Raw genomic sequence first — 16,028 nt, 5'->3', positions numbered from 1 at the left:
TTTGTTTGCTCGAAATAATGTCCTTTTGGAGATTCGTTTCCAAAATGACAAGTGGGAGAAAATAGACCTCGAAAGGCTTCGAGGCGAACAACAAACATAAACGGACATTCCGGAGGCTTTTCGAAGTGCTTCAGAAAATCCGAACTTATTCTTTAAGGACTTTAGAAGTGGCTTTAAAGAATAGACATCTCTTAGAAGACTTTACAAGTGCTTCAAGGAGAATAGAATATTCAAAGGACTCTCAAAGTGCCTGTTGATATTCTATTGTTTGATGTTCTATACCCAAGTAGGCATAGAGTTCAAGTCACTGGAACTATGAGATTCTTCTATTAGATAGTAAAGAAACATAGAGTTCTGGTCAATGAAACTATGAGATTCTTCTATTAGATAGTGAAGAAACCTACAACTTGCAGTCAAACTATTATCATGTAGATTAATGAGTTTGTGACTTGTAAGAAAGCTATGACGAAACCCAGATTCCCTAAAATGGTTAGAGGCCATATATAGACTCAAATGTTTTAAATGGTTAGAAGCCATAAAACATACTCAATGTTTTGATGACAAAATTGAAATTTTGTTGATTTGCAAGAATAGTTTCACACCTATTGGTTGCAAAGTTTGTTTTAAGGATAAAAACCATCAAACATGAAATTGTGTTCACACACAAAGCTAGATTAGTTGCTAAAGGTTACAAGCAAATTCACGATGTGGATTGTGTTGAAACCTCATGCATAATCGTAATGCTCAAGTCTATAACTCAAGCAATGATTGCATATTGGTACATATGACAATTGGATGACAAAACGTATTCCTCGATCAAATGTTGGAAGAAAACTATGTACATGGCATGTCATAGGATTTGTGGATCCAAATAAATGCTTGAAAAGGAATGCTAACTTATGAAATCTAAGTACAGATTTAAGCAAGCAATTGGGAATTGGAACTGTATTTTAGTGAAGCTAATAAGAATTTTAGTTTCATAAAATATACATGATTCTTATAGATATATAAGAAGTTTAGTGGGAGTACGTAAAACTTATTTGGTCCTATGTGTATCACACATATCTCTCTATTGTGAAATAACATTCAAATGCTAATGACTTAGGTTTGAAATTATTCATCAATGATGGACCAAGGCGAAACTTAGTACATACTGGGTACTAAGATCTATTTACAAAGATCTTATGATATTGTTTAGTAATGGCATTTACTAAATCAAACACGAAATACTCCATTGGAGATATTCGACCCATGTGAATAAATCTAAGTAAAAGAATGTTTGAACTATGTATAAGCATTTACTGAGTTAAAACATCAAAGGATCTAAGTGAGATTCTTAACCTATATTATATGTCAAAGAATTTAGCTGGATTCAGTATCTACTGAAATTGAATGAGCTAAAGTTACATGAATACAATTCAATTGAGAATTATTATGCAAAAGAATTTATCATGTATGATATAATATGAGGATCGCCAAAAACGTATCGTATGACTTTAGGCATGACGAACATATACCAATCTCTATTGATCTAAGTGAAGATCAACTAGATTGAGATCAAGAATACTTATGGTACTTGAAAAGGTACATAGGAATAGTTCTTGATTCAAGGAAATAAAGATATGCTAAATATTGATGCTACACGCATAAACACTGGCAAAGGATCAAGCAAAGACCCTTTTGAGTTAACCATTGACAAGGACGAGCTAAAGAGCATCGTGTTTCGAAATGGCAACATGGATTGGAGACCATGAGTTGTTGCGTGGGAAATTAAAATATTAATTTCTATGTTCTAAGATACAGCTGGAAAGTATTCCACATATCTGTGAACTGCTTGGATAAGTAATTCCAAACAAAGCATCACTAGCAACCTATAAAGTTGAAGTAAAAGTACTTATTGCCTAAGAAGCAATAAAATAGAGTTGTTTATATGAGTTCTTCATTGAACTTGGGAAGATCACATGTCTGTTGACTTAATGGTTCTTCATTGCAAAATGCGTAGAACCACTAATGTAGCAAGAAAGACTAGATCACAAAATAAACATACTCAAAAGTTCTTATCATCATATCTCGAAGAACATTCGATGAAAAAGATATTAAGATTGGCAAAGCATGATAACTAAACCTATGCAACAAGTGAGAAGCAACACTCACATTGTAGCACTGGAAATCAAGCATAGCTTTGAATTCCATGAAATGTTTTAAAGATGGGTTCGAGGCCCATGGTTGTAAAACATTAGGGGTTGAACATTTATCATATATGAAATGTATTTTCATATTCCATTTAATCTTGGTTTAGTATTAAATGATGAGTCCCTTCAATTTGACGATATATTCAAGATAGACTGTCAGGACCAGTCCTGTGACTAAGAAATGTCTATCAAGTGAACTTGAATGTCAAAGGTTGAAAATGGTCCCTAGTCGGAGTTTTCTATAAAATTGGACGCATAGAAAACGTTAGACGATTAGAATGCAAGATGACTAGTAGTTCTGTTTCTTGATCTATGTGGACATGGCAATGTCATAATCATTTGCATAGATACTTACTTTGGGAAGACTAGTATCGGACAAGACCTATGAAACTTTACTGTAAGAGATGAAAATCTGTCATAAGTAAATTTCATTAAAATTATTAGACACTAAATCCTCAATACCTGAGTGATTTGAGATTACTTGTTTGAGAACTGGTTGCTTTGACGTTGACCAACCGTCGCACCGTAAAAGGAGGCTATAAAGGCAACGCTCAGGTAATCACCTATCAAACGAAGTCTAATCTCAAGATCGCAAGATTGGGATTGTCCTCCCATAAATCGGGATGAGATGCTTAAAAGTTGTACAAGGCCACTCGGAGAGCTAGAAACTGTGAAATGCATGGCCGTGCTCGGATGAATCATAGGCTATGATTATCTGTTTATTTGATCAGTTGAACTCTGAAACCGAGGAACACCTCTGGACATAATAAGGATGACAACTCTTACCTTATGTTCAAGAGCAAGCATCGAGCGACAAAGGAATTAGGAAATGCACACTTGTCCCTAAGGACAAGTGGGAGACTGAAGGAAATAATGCCCTTGGTCCAAGTATGCATTCAATGTTAAGTCTAATAAATGCGGTTCAGTATTAATTAACAAGTTAATAATTCAGTGAGATCAAGTGAGCTGAATGCCTAGCTAGAGGCCGCTTCAGTTCAAGTGGAATTAATCCACAGCTTACTCTTGACTGAACCCGTAGGGTTACACAAATAGTACGTAAACGGATCAAGTATTTAATGGCATTAAATACTCCATCTATGGATATTCGGAATCGACGGATCTTGGTTTCAGTGGGAGCTGAGATCGTCACAGGCAAGAAAAGAATACTCCGGAAACGATGATATTGCCGGAAACGGAAATATGAATCGTATCGGAAATATAAATATTATCCAAGTCGTAGATGTTGCCGGAAACGGAAACATGGAACGTATCGGAAAATATTATCGGAAATAGAAATATTGCCGGAATCGGAAATATTGCCGGAAACGGAAATATTGTCTGAATCGGAAATATTATCGGAATCGGAAAATAATTCCGGAAACGGAAATATTAAATATTTGTTCGAAACGGAAATTAATTCCGGAATCGGAAATGTTAAATATTGTTCGTATCGGAAATGAATTCCGGAATCGGAAAATTAATCGGAAGCGCGTCGTACGAATTAGCATCGGACGAGCTTGCTAGACAAAGGCCCAGTACGAAGCCAGGCCCGCGTCCAGCAAGGGAAACCCGCGCCACAACACGCCAGCCCAAGGCTGCGCCAGGCCCACCGCAAGGCAGGCCCAGCGCTCGCCCAAGGCTGCGGCAGTCGTGGGCTGCGTTGCTCGGGCTGTGCGCGCGCGCGCATGGCGCCCCTCGTGGGCTGCTGTGCGTGCGTGTGTGTTTGTGTTCACATACGAAACCTAAAACGTACAGGATTCGTTTAATGATTAAATTCCTAATCCTAAAAGATAAATTAATTAAATAAGAGTTTCACTAGGATTCTAATTTAATTAATTCGTATCCTAGTAGGATTCCAATTCTCTTTCCATACCCCTATAAATATGTGGCCTGGGTTCACAATTTATAACGAGTTTTCAAGTATTCAAAGTGAGTTTTTGAGAGAAAAATTCAGTCACATATCTTGCCTAAAAGTGCCGAAAATTATTAGTACCTTAAGGGCGATTCTAGTTGGTCAATCTTAAGGCGGATCCGGACGTGCTGTGGACTATCTACGGAGGGACGACACTTGGAGTCCTAAAGACTTGTTCTTGTTCGGTTCGGGCGCAGCTAGGGAAGGCACGCAACAAAGAGTATGCATCTAAACTATGCTATATGATTATGTGTAAATAATATGTATTCCTGGCTTAATGGTTTTTCCGCATGATTTATGAATTGTCATATGTATCATAACCTAACAATTCACCCCCTCATCTTTCCACCAAAAACCAAGCCCGCCTGATTTCCCATTGCTACTAATACACAATCCATTCTCGTACCCACATCTATTCCAACTCGTTCAAGCCTTCCAGCATCCATTTTTGTCTCCATTACGAAGATAAAGTTTGGCCTATCCCTCCAACACCAATCTTGAAGGGTTTTAACTGTCAATGGGTTTCCAAGCCCATAACAGTTCCAAGCGAGGATTTTCATTGCCCTTCGCGGGGTTCGGTTGATCTAACCTCCGCTACTTGAAGTGCATACGAGACTTCACACCTGTCTTCGCCCATCTTCGCCCTCCTGACAGCTTCCTCGCTTTCCTCCATTGCTATATCTTCATCCCCCACCTTTCTTTTCTCTCCCACCGCATCAATGCTAATTTTGCTGCCTCCATCTTGAAATGATGGATTACTAGTCCAAAAAATCCTCTTTACCTTACGAAGCTGCGGTTTAGGATTAGTTGTACTCCCTAGAGAGAAGACCGTTGGGATTGCACCCCCTCCCTTAGCATTCTCTGGTTGGTTACACTGACCGTTGACACCTACACCCTTCTCCCCCAGTCCCCCATCAAGTGTAACGACAGTACCTTCCACCTCACTCCCCACATTGATTACCACCCCTTCCTTCTGCACCGCCTCATCTGCCTTTTCCACCACCATTTCCTGTACCACCTCCTTTATTTTCCTACAGGGGTTTCTCTTCTCCTCTACCCCTGTACCTTTTTCCCCATCTGTCAGCGAGAGGGATGCCAAAGTGGATGTCTTTGTCACAAATATGACCTTCCTTGCTACATTAAGTTCTTTGATCTCTTCTACATTGTGCATATGGCCCTTCTGTTAGGTTATGACAAATATAAAAAACATATATTTCATGCAGAAAAACCATAAAGCCAGGAATCCAAATTAATTGCCACATAACAATTAGCATAATTTAGGATGCATACATTTGTAGCGTGCCTTCCGTAGCTGCTCCCGAACCGAACAAGAACAAGTTTAGGACTCCAAGTGTAGTCCCTCCGTAGATAGTCCACAACACGTTCGGATCCTCCTTAGATTTAATTAACTAGAATTTAGCCTAAGGTACTATTTAATTCGGTTATAATTTTGTGGCAAATTATTAACTTTAGTTTTTAACTTAAAACTATATGAATACTTGAATTGATGTATTATAAATTGTGATTTCCATCACCTATTTATAGGGTAGGATCATCGGAACTAGAAACCTACCTGGATTCAACTTATCTAATCTTATTAGAATTAGATACTAATTAAATCTATTAATTTAGTGTTTAACTCAACAACTAATTCTAGTAGTTTTAGGAAAATAGTATAATCGGATAAATCCTAGAAGCTTAAGGATTCGTAACTTGCACGAACACACCAACACACACGAACAGCCCACGAAGGGCATGCCCGCGCCCGCGGTGGGCTGGCTCGGCCCAGCAGCTGCAACGCAGCCCACGAGGGGCGCGCCAGCTTGCTGGCCTTGCCACACGCTGGGCCTGGCCTTGCGCGCTGCTTGGCTGGGCCTTGCGTGCCTTGGCGGGCTGCTGGCTCGCCTTGCTGTGCGCGGGCTTCGCTAGGCGCAGGCCTAGCTTCGTGCTGGGCCTTGCGTCTAGCAAGCTCGTCCGATGTTTATTTCGTACGACGCGCTTTCGATTAATTTTCGGATTCCGGAATTCTTTTCCGATTCGAACAATATTTAATATTTCCGATTCCGGAATTAATTTCCGTTTCGGACAAACAATTAATATTTCCGATTCCGGAATTATTTTCCGATTCCGACAATATTTCCGTTTCCGGCAATATTTCCATTTCCGATAATATTTTCCTATACGTACCATGTTTCCGTTTCCGGCAATATCTACGACTTGGATAATATTTATATTTCCGATACGATCCATATTTCCGTTTTCGGCAATATCATCGTTTCCGGAGTATTCATAATTTTCCTTTTGACGATTTCAGCTCCCACTGGAACCGAGATCCGTCGATTCCGGGAATATCCATAAATGGAGTATTTAATTCACTTAAATACTTGATCCGTTCACGTACCATATGTGTGACCCTACGGGTTCAGTCAAGAGTAAGCTGTGGATTAATATGATTAATTCCACTTGAACTGAAGCGGCCTCTAGCTAGGCATACAGTTCACTTGATCTCACTGAATTATTAACTTGTTTAATTAATTAATACTGAACCGCATTATTAAACTTATCATTGAATGCATACTTGGACCAAGGGCATTATTTCCTTCACCTTCCTAGGCGACGCTTTTAGTCCCATGCCCCACCCTGGTCCACGTTTCTGTTGCTCCTCAGTTAAGACGGTACAGTCCTTCTCACTGTGTCCTATCACACCACACATGAAGCAGAAAAAGGGTAGACTCAGCTCTCATACTTCAATTTAACCTTTACCATAGCGCCCTCCCTGTTCACCACGTTCACAAACTTGAGCAGGGGTTTAGTGACATCCATCATAACACGTAGCCTACGATCCTTCTCAATACCCAGCAGGTCCTCCTCAATCTCCATTAATTCTCCCAGTTTCGGTGTAATAGCTTTGACATGGGCATCTGAACGACAATTGAATGGGAGATTCTCAATTCTGACCCAGAATGGAGAGTGTGTAAGGACTACTTTGTTCGGTTGTTCGTTCCCTGATATTTCATGCAATAGGAGAAGGTTTTGTTCAAAGCACCATGGCCTTCCCGACATCACTTTCTCTTCGTCACGCCAATGGAAGAATTGGAAGACAAACAAATTCTCCCCTATTGCACGGATAACAACCTTACCTTTCATCAACCACGCTTGTATCATCGTTTTTTTGCACGCATCCACATTAAAACCAAGGTCAATCACCAATTTTCCCACTAGCATTAGGGATACTCTATCATCCTCATCTGTCAATTCTATCCCGCCCAGGTCAACAACATCGTTATCTTCGTCTTCCAGGTTAAGATTACTCCATTTTTCGGTGAGATCGTCCGCCATAGCTGTCGGAGATTGAACCGCCGTCGAGACGTAGTTAGGGTGTAGACACCTACTTTTGTCCCCATTCCCGAAAGGGAAAGGTTCGATGATGAAAACATAAATCTCCACTTGACAACGCATCTCCTATAAAATAACGAATCTCAATTCCCCTTTTCATTTCACCCGAAACCTGCTATTTATAGAAACCTGCTATTTATAGAAACCTGCTAAAAATAGTAACTGCCGTAAAGGGTAGCTTCTAAAAGTGGCAAGTCATAAAAGATAGAAACCTGTCAGATCTAGGTGTTGCACTCCAACATAAATCCTAAATGAGATAGAAACTGCGAGAATCCTATTCCTAATATGATTCGGAAATAAGAGTTACGTATTAATTAAAATCCTAACGAGCCTAGAGTTCGTAACGGGTACAGACGCATTCCGTCATGAAATTGATACGCACTAAAAGACTCGATTAAGTCTCAAACACTACAGATTTCAGGAATCCGAATCTGACTAAGAAAACAGCCCAGACCCTATTTTGAACGCCTGGCTCTGGGCGCCGAAATCTTCGGCTCCCAGGCCTGGGCGCTGAAAATACCTGGGTACGTGTTTTTTCCTAATTCTTTGTGGATTAGAACTCTGCAATTCTATCTTTCCACAAACTCTTCCCTATAAATACAGCCCCAAATTCGACGTGAAAAGAACACACAATTCATATTCTGAGTATTGACTCCAACCCTTAGCCTAAGCCTCACGCTGCGAAATTGTTCACGCGTTCTGTCGCAATCGATCCATAAATCGAACAGAACGTATCCTGTCCCAAAATTTGAGATTCGTTAAATAAAAAGGAGAAATAGCAAAGTCAAAGTGGTTAGTTTTCTGAGAACCGTGACGCACCTCTCAAGGATGCGTCGTAATGTGCCCCTTCTCGATGATTTAATTGCTTTCCTCGCCCTTTTTATAAACTGTTAAACTAACTAAATCTGATTGTTCTATCAAGCCTAACAAATATAATATTTTTGGGAAATTGGATTATCATGCTAGGTCCCTTAATGTTATTTAAATCAGATAATCGCGATCGATCTAGTATTATATGTTGCATATTGTTAAAATCAACTCAGATTAGTTTAATAGTTAACGCATGTCCCTTCAAATATTTATGCTGAGCTAGTAAGGATATCCTGCCTCTGGAGTTATCGACGAGCGAGTACTCCTTTCGGTAGTTACAGTCCCCCGAACCCTCAATCTCTACCTTGCGGGTGTATGTTGAGAGATCCCCACACCAGGGATCACAAGGGAACCTACGGCCGTCGTGGTCAAACATAATTGCACTCCCTTTATGTCACGATAACCGGGTTTTGTAAGTTTTTCTCATTGTCGTTAAAAACTGAATGGCGACTCCTATATTACTAGTCAATTGGGTGTAAACTCACAGGAAATCCAATTACACTTGATTGAATAAAAAGAATTGTCACACCCACGAGGGACGAGGTCACGCATTAGCCTCGTGGTTTTTCGACCCCCTCACAGTGGCGACTCCACTGGGGATAGTGAAGGAAATACTCGTGCTTGTAGGTAATCAAAATAGCCGAAGGGTGAAACGATCCTACCCCGCGTTTATTTCCCCATCAAGTTGGGACGACCTGAAAATCAGCATATTAATGTGAACGGGCAGAACCGCATAACGAATCTCGGCTTCCCCGGGAGTTGGGACTAAGGATACCGTTTTTCGCCAATAGGGGGGTGCATACGCCGCGCATGTTGCCCACTCGGTACTTGTGCAGGTAGTACACCTATCCCGAACCCAATCGCTCGCTCATTAGATCCCTATCGCCTGCATGCCCCATTGGCTTGCACTTGCGGGTTGGCCTCTTGAGCGAAATTCGTCTGTTGAAGACACTACCTCGACCGGGGCATGTGTTGGATCTACGATAGAAGCGGTACCAAGCCAGGCGCAAATAACTACCCATAGAAGCCTATCATAAACTGCATGACATGTTATTATCGCCTCATGATGAATGTTAGTTATGTGTAGCGAAATATGTGATTGTGTGTGACAAACTATCCTAGAAAACCAACGACCTTAAAAATTGCCCAAACATTCATAGACTAATTTGCCAAAGAGTTATACCGAAATACGTGTTCCGCAAACCCGAATGATCGCCACAAAAATAAGCGACGCTCGGGATGGCCTGTAACGAATCCCACAAACGATGCACAACGCGTAAAGGACGTTATTAGGCAAGCACGCAAATCGAAGTCGCATAAACAAAAGTAGACGCAAACAGAAAACGAGAATCAGCCAGGGACGCATTTGCAATGCCCCTGGCTGGGCGCCAGAATTTCTCACGCCCGACGCTGGGCGCTGAAGTTGCTGCTTGGCCTGCTGGTCAGGCGCAGCAGCCTCGGTGCCTGCGCGAAAGGAAAATACGCAGCACAAAAAAATTTTCGTAAAAAGAATTGCTACGAGGGCGTAAGAAAAGCACTCGATTTCAAAAGCGACTCGTGAAAAAATTAATAACTCTTTGCGTCGTTGTTAGGCCTCCTACGACGACAATGCTCGGCACTAAAAATCGAACATGCAAATAATTATGAATGTCACACGGGCAAAGATTTTCGAAAATATAAAGAGTTCAAAGTGCACACATAGCAGTCCAAATATACTAGTCCGACTAAAGGGTAGTCATAGAATGTCTATAAAAAACCGACTCACGAAACAAACTAATGTGTCTCCTACTCCACAACAATAATGCAGGGCCCCTGAATACCTGCCCGTGATAGCCATCAAGGAACGCGATGGAAGAAGCATATCCCGAACATCTATACCTAGAGGTCGCACGACCCTTTACGTTCTCAAAGGCCACTCGCCCCAAAGAATCGTGTTATGCCAAAAACGCTCCCCAACTCACATGCTTTCGGGCTATTGTTTGGGTTAGAAAAGAAAAGAGCGAAGAATGAAACAGAAATTATGGCACTAGCTCTTCAAGATGAAGCGTTCGATCCTACTAAATTGATCGCTCCATCGCCCTCAAAAGATGACCAAATCCAACAAGGGTGGCGCAAGACTTTCAAATGGACTGATGCTCGTGGGATGAAGATCAAGATATCTGCGGGAGAGGGTCCGATGTACTAAGAATTAGAGTCTGAATCCGAGTCTTACTCCGAGTCCGAACCTAGCAAAATTGTAACCCCTCCCAAAAATAGTTTAGACCCGGAAATCTCTACTCCGGGAGATCTTTTTGATGTAATGCTTCATGACTTTAATAAGATAAAACAAAACTTTTGAGTATATGCCGCTTAAAAATCCGAGTAATAATGCAGAATGTCTCGCCACTAATGAGCACGAAAAAGAGCCAGAAGAGTAATATACCGAACTAATAAAAGCTGTAAGTGAACAAGAACTCAAAACTTCTATAATTGAGGACATAGAATCGGTAAATATTGAAACAGAAGAAAATCCTAAAATCATTAAAATTGGCCTCACCTTAACTCCCACTGAAAAGGCCGATCTAATCTCCACTTTGCGGGAATTCGAGGGTGTCTTTGCTTGGTCCTACAAAGACATGCCAGGAATAGATCGAGAAATCGCTGAGCATAAAATTCCGCTAGATCCCAAAATGACGCCAGTAAAACAAAAGCTACGGCGGCTCAAACCAGAGATAGCCTTGAAAATAAAAGAAGAAGTCACTAAACAATTAGACGCCGGCTTTATAAAAGTCTCCAACTACCCAGAATGGGTGGCCAATATTGTCCCCGTAGCTAAAAAAGATGGACGAGTGCGAAAGTGCGTAGACTTTCGAGACCTCAACAAAGCCAGTCCCAAAGATGACTTCCCTCTACCTCACATTGACATACTAGTAGACAACACCGCTAAGCACGCGCTCCTCTCCTTCATGGACGGGTACGCCGGATATAACCAAATACTCATGGCAGAAGAAGACATGGAAAAAACAACTTTCATTACCCCTTGGGGTACATATTGTTACACTGTAATGCCTTTTGGTTTGAAAAACGCGGGGGCCACCTATCAAAGAACAGCCACCACGTTACTCCATGACATGATACACAAAGAAATCGAGGTCTATGTGGACGACATGATCGTCAAATCTAAAGACCGGCACCGTCACCTCCCGGCACTTAAAAAGTTCTTCACCCGAATCTTGAAATATAACATGAGACTAAATCCACAAAAATGTGTGTTCGGGGTAACCTCTGGAAAATTGCTAGGATATGTTGTTAGTACGCGAGGAATCGAGATTGACCCATCCAAGATCAAAGCCATTACCGAAATGCCCCCACCAAAAACTGAAAAACAGATAAGGGGCTTCCTAGGAAAGCTGCAATACATTAGTAGGTTCATTTCCAAGGTTACTATGACTTGTGAGCCAATATTCAAAAAATTAAGAAAAGAAGAAAAAGTCGAATGGGATGAACAATGCCAAACTGCCTTCGATAAAATCAAAGAATATCTAAGCAAACCACCCGTCCTCTCCCCGCCTTTGCCTGGAATCCCTTTACGCCTATACCTAACCGTCACGGATACTGCAGTGGGAGCTATGCTCTCACAGTGTGTACATGGATCCGAGAGAGCCATTTACTACTTGAGCAAGAAGTTCATACAGTACGAGACGAGATACACAGAACTTGAGAAAACCTGCCTCGCCCTCGTCTGGGCATCCAAAAACTCAGACATTACCTATTGGCCCACACTGTTCATATAGTGTCACAACTAGACCCCTTAAAATACATGTTCGAAAAGCCCGCCCTAAATGGTCGCATGTCCAGGTGGCTAGTCATGCTCTCAGAATTCGACCTAAAATTCATGCCAGAAAAAACAATCAAAGGAAGAGCGGTAGCCGAATTTCTGGCCGAGCATGCCACGAATGAGGAAACCACGGAAGCTTACCTCCTACCTGACGAGGAACTTCTGATGATACGAGACGACTATTGGACACTATACTTCGATGGCGCGTCCAACCAGAAAGGATGCGGCGTCGGAGTTCTCCTAGTCAGTCCCGAAGGGGCCCATATACCAATTTCCGTCAAACTTGACTTCGAGGCCACAAACAACGCCGCCGAATACGAAGCCTGCATAGTTGGGCTAGAGGCCGCAGTTAGCCTCGGAGTCAAACATCTACAAGTCTTCGGGGATTCTTCCCTAATAATCAACCATATATCCAAAAGATGGAAGGTCCGAAGCACTAGTCTCTCAAAATATCAAGCTCACTTAGACCAAATAGTCGAGCAATTTGAAAAAATCGAGTATACGTACTTACCAAGAGACGACAACCAATTCGCGGATGCACTAGCGAAGCTATCTTCAATGCTCAACATCCCGAATGAATGCGACGGGATGACCCTTCGAGTCGAGCGAAGGAAAGAGCCGGCTTATTGCTGCGCCATAGACTCCGAACCTGAAGACACCGAAGAAGAACCATGGTATACGGACATCCTTCGTTACAAAACAAGTGGGGAATTCCCCCCAAACACCTCCGTGCGAGCACAAAAGGCCCTACGCCTCCTCGCTTCACAATATAGCATAATCCTGGGAGAACTGTACAAGTACACGCCAAATAAAATCAAGTTACTTTGTGTCCACCAAAACCAAGCCCAAAGACTAATGGAAGAATACCATAACGGCGTATGCAGACCCCATATGAACGGAAAAATGCTATCCCAAAAAATATCCCGCTCAGGGTACTATTGGACCACTATGGAAACCGATTGCCATCACTTTGTAAAAACTTGCCCAAAATGCCAAATCTTCAGTAACCTTAACCACTTGCCTCCCTCAGAACTATACACCTTCACTTCTCCATGGCCCTTTTCCACCTGGGGTATAGATATAATCGGCAAGGTAACACCAACAGGCGTAGGGGGACACAAGTACGTTTTAGTCGCAATTGATTACTTCACTAAATGGGTAGAGGCAGTCTCCTATGCAAAATTAACGGCCAAACATGTCGCTCGATTCCTAGAAAAGAACATATTCTGTCGATACGGGGTTCCACACGAAATCATAAGTGACCAAGGTTCCCACTTTAGGGCCGAAGTCCAAGACCTGCTCGAAAATATCATGTCAAACACCATAAATCCTCTCCCTACAGGCCGCAAATGAACGGCGCGGTAGAGGCGGCCAACAAAAATATTAAAGTCATAATCGAAAAAATGGCCGAAAATTATAAGGATTGGCCCAACAAATTACACTTCGCATTATGGGGCTATCGAACCTCAATCCGCACCTCCATTGGAGTAACACCCTACTCCTTGGTATACGGAATGGAAGCAGTTCAACCGATGGATTTGGAAATTCCCTCCCTCCGGATCGTCCTAGAAAGCAAGCTACCCGAGGCTGATTGGGTTCAAGCTAGGTACGACGAGCTCGTCCTTTTAGACGAACGGAGGTTGAGAGCTTTACATCACGTGCAAGTGTATCAAAAGCGCATCGCAAGGCAATTCAACAAAAGAGTCAAACCTCGAAATATCAAAGAAGGCGATTTTGTATTAAAAGAAGTCCGCGCACCTACTTCGGACCCTCGAGGAAAATTCCGGCCTAACTGGACAGGACCATACTTTGTAAAGACCATCCTACCTGGCGGAGCAGTCCAACTAGCTGACATAGATGGAGCGGAATTAGCTAACCTCACGAACTTACACCAATTGAAAAAGTACTATATTTAATAAAATTCAGTCAGGAGTTAAGGCATCTAATAAAACACGTTAAGACTCATAAGCAAGCATTCTGCACATTACTCTAAACAAACGGCATAAAACTCGATAAAGTAGAAAAAGGCGAAGGACCATGTTTTAACGCCCAGGACTGAGCGCTGTTATTTTTCACGCCCAGGCCTGGGCGCCGATATTTCCTACTCCGTGTATGGGCGTCATTCTCTATTGCCACCTATCCTCCCGCTTCTGCAAGTGTTCTTACTCCTTTTTCGAACCATCAAAAGAACCACGAACACTTGGGGGGGGGGAAGCAGACGTGTAATGAACACCCTTTCAAATTTTTTTTTTCAAAAAGCTAGAACTACGCGCGGCCTGATTCTTGACAAGATACGTAGGCAATCCTTATCAAGGATTCGGTTCAATAAAAATTAAAAAATAATAAAGTCATGCGACGCATCAAGAAGAAAGGATATTGCAAAGGGCACTATACCCTAACCCATGCACGGGCAAGACCAAATAGGATGAAAAACAAAGCCACAAGAATTTTTCAGGAACAAGCCAAACAAAGGAGTATGGCACGAGTCGGCAAAAAACGAAAAATAGTGAACATGCATATGTAATACCCCAAGTAGTCGGCTAGTCTAAAAATATGTGTGCACTCTTGTATGAACTCATTATTTTTACGGAATTCTTTCTCTTTTCAAAATTCGTCGTTGGTTTAGAAAGCTAATATTACTATAAAATGTTAAAACAAAGCCCACGGAAGGCTCAAAACATTCTTGCACCAAAAAAAAATCGCAAAAAATATATATACATGCGGAATACAAGAATGAATATATACAAAACAGGAGGTAAGCCTAAGACTCGTCATCGGCTTCATGTCTCCAAGCCTCGCCGGTCCATCCACTCCACCCCCCGTGGTATGAGGACCCCCAGCCAGAATCACCCCAAAAATGAGGCTGTGACTGCAACTCGGGGCTAGGCTCTCGGGCCACCGACACGGAACGTCGCCTACGCTCCGGCTCGGACCTCTCCCCAGAAGAACTCACCCCCGCGTCGGAACGGCAATGCCGTAGGGGCGAGTGCCGTATCCTCTCTCTCTCTCACGACCGTGTCCCCCGCGCGAGGGACCCGCGTCGTCGGCCCCGGCTCGTCCAGCACCCGTCTACAAGAAAAGACAAAAAGAGGGTGAGTAACAGAAAGCCAAACAAAAGGTACAAATCAAAAGAAAAAAAGAGGGCACATTACCCGAGTAGAGTGGGGACTCCTGCAAGAAATGCAGATCGGGCCCGAACCAACGCGGACTTCAACCGGTTGATCACCCCCACCATCGCGTTGGCCGTACGGGCCGGAACCTGAAACAGGAATGTTAGTAACAAAAGAAAAAAAGAAAGATATAAGAAAAGTGCACAAATAAAGGTGCATACCGCCTGTACTCCCTCAGGGAGCGGAGCATGGAAAACCCGATCTTCCGGGAAAGTCTCCACAATCTCGGATCCACTCTCTCCGGTATACGAGATCCGAGCATCGGGAAGCACCCATCCCCCCAACGAAGGTCAGGACACTCCTGCACAAAACACAGTAGACATAAACACATGGGCACGAGCATGAAAACACTAAAATCAATACGAAAAGAGAGGCCAACTTACAGCGCCAAGCTCCGGGAGACGAAGAGAATCCTGGATAAACTGATAATAGCTAGCTCCCTCTATCACCAACTCCGTCATCGACACGCCAGTCCTCGATTGGATCCTCCACGACTCGCCTATCGAACGAGTAGACAGCATGGTCGCAAGCGGAGGCCTAGGCACCGAAAAACTACCGACCGTCTGCATACGTACCCGCTCTCCCAGGTACCAGACAGGGTCCCGGCGGCCAACGAACAAGACCCGCATCTGGCTCAGGGCATAACTATCCCTGACCGAAGCATAAGTACC

At 42.7% G+C, this 16,028-nt stretch overlaps 1 protein-coding gene across 1 annotated transcript; it reads right to left on the bottom strand.

Moving 5' to 3' along the window:
* Positions 1 to 6,837: 6,837 nt before the first annotated feature.
* Positions 6,838 to 7,443, bottom strand: LOC130465414 (uncharacterized). Its single transcript, XM_056834156.1, has one exon. It carries the CDS (start codon positions 7,441 to 7,443, stop codon positions 6,838 to 6,840), a length of 606 nt encoding a protein of 201 aa, XP_056690134.1.
* Positions 7,444 to 16,028: the final 8,585 nt, after the last annotated feature.

The sequence above is a fragment of the Spinacia oleracea genome, chromosome 1, assembly GCF_020520425.1.
Source record: "Spinacia oleracea cultivar Varoflay chromosome 1, BTI_SOV_V1, whole genome shotgun sequence".
Taxonomy (NCBI): Eukaryota; Viridiplantae; Streptophyta; class Magnoliopsida; order Caryophyllales; family Amaranthaceae; genus Spinacia; species Spinacia oleracea.
The sequence above is the reverse complement of the archived record's forward strand: the minus strand, read 5'-3'. Positions and strand labels throughout refer to the sequence as shown.

Excerpts from the sequence above, each read along its gene's own strand:
- LOC130465414 (XM_056834156.1), bottom strand. The coding sequence starts at position 7,443 with ATGGCGGACGATCTCACCGAAAAATGGAGTAATCTTAACCTGGAAGAC.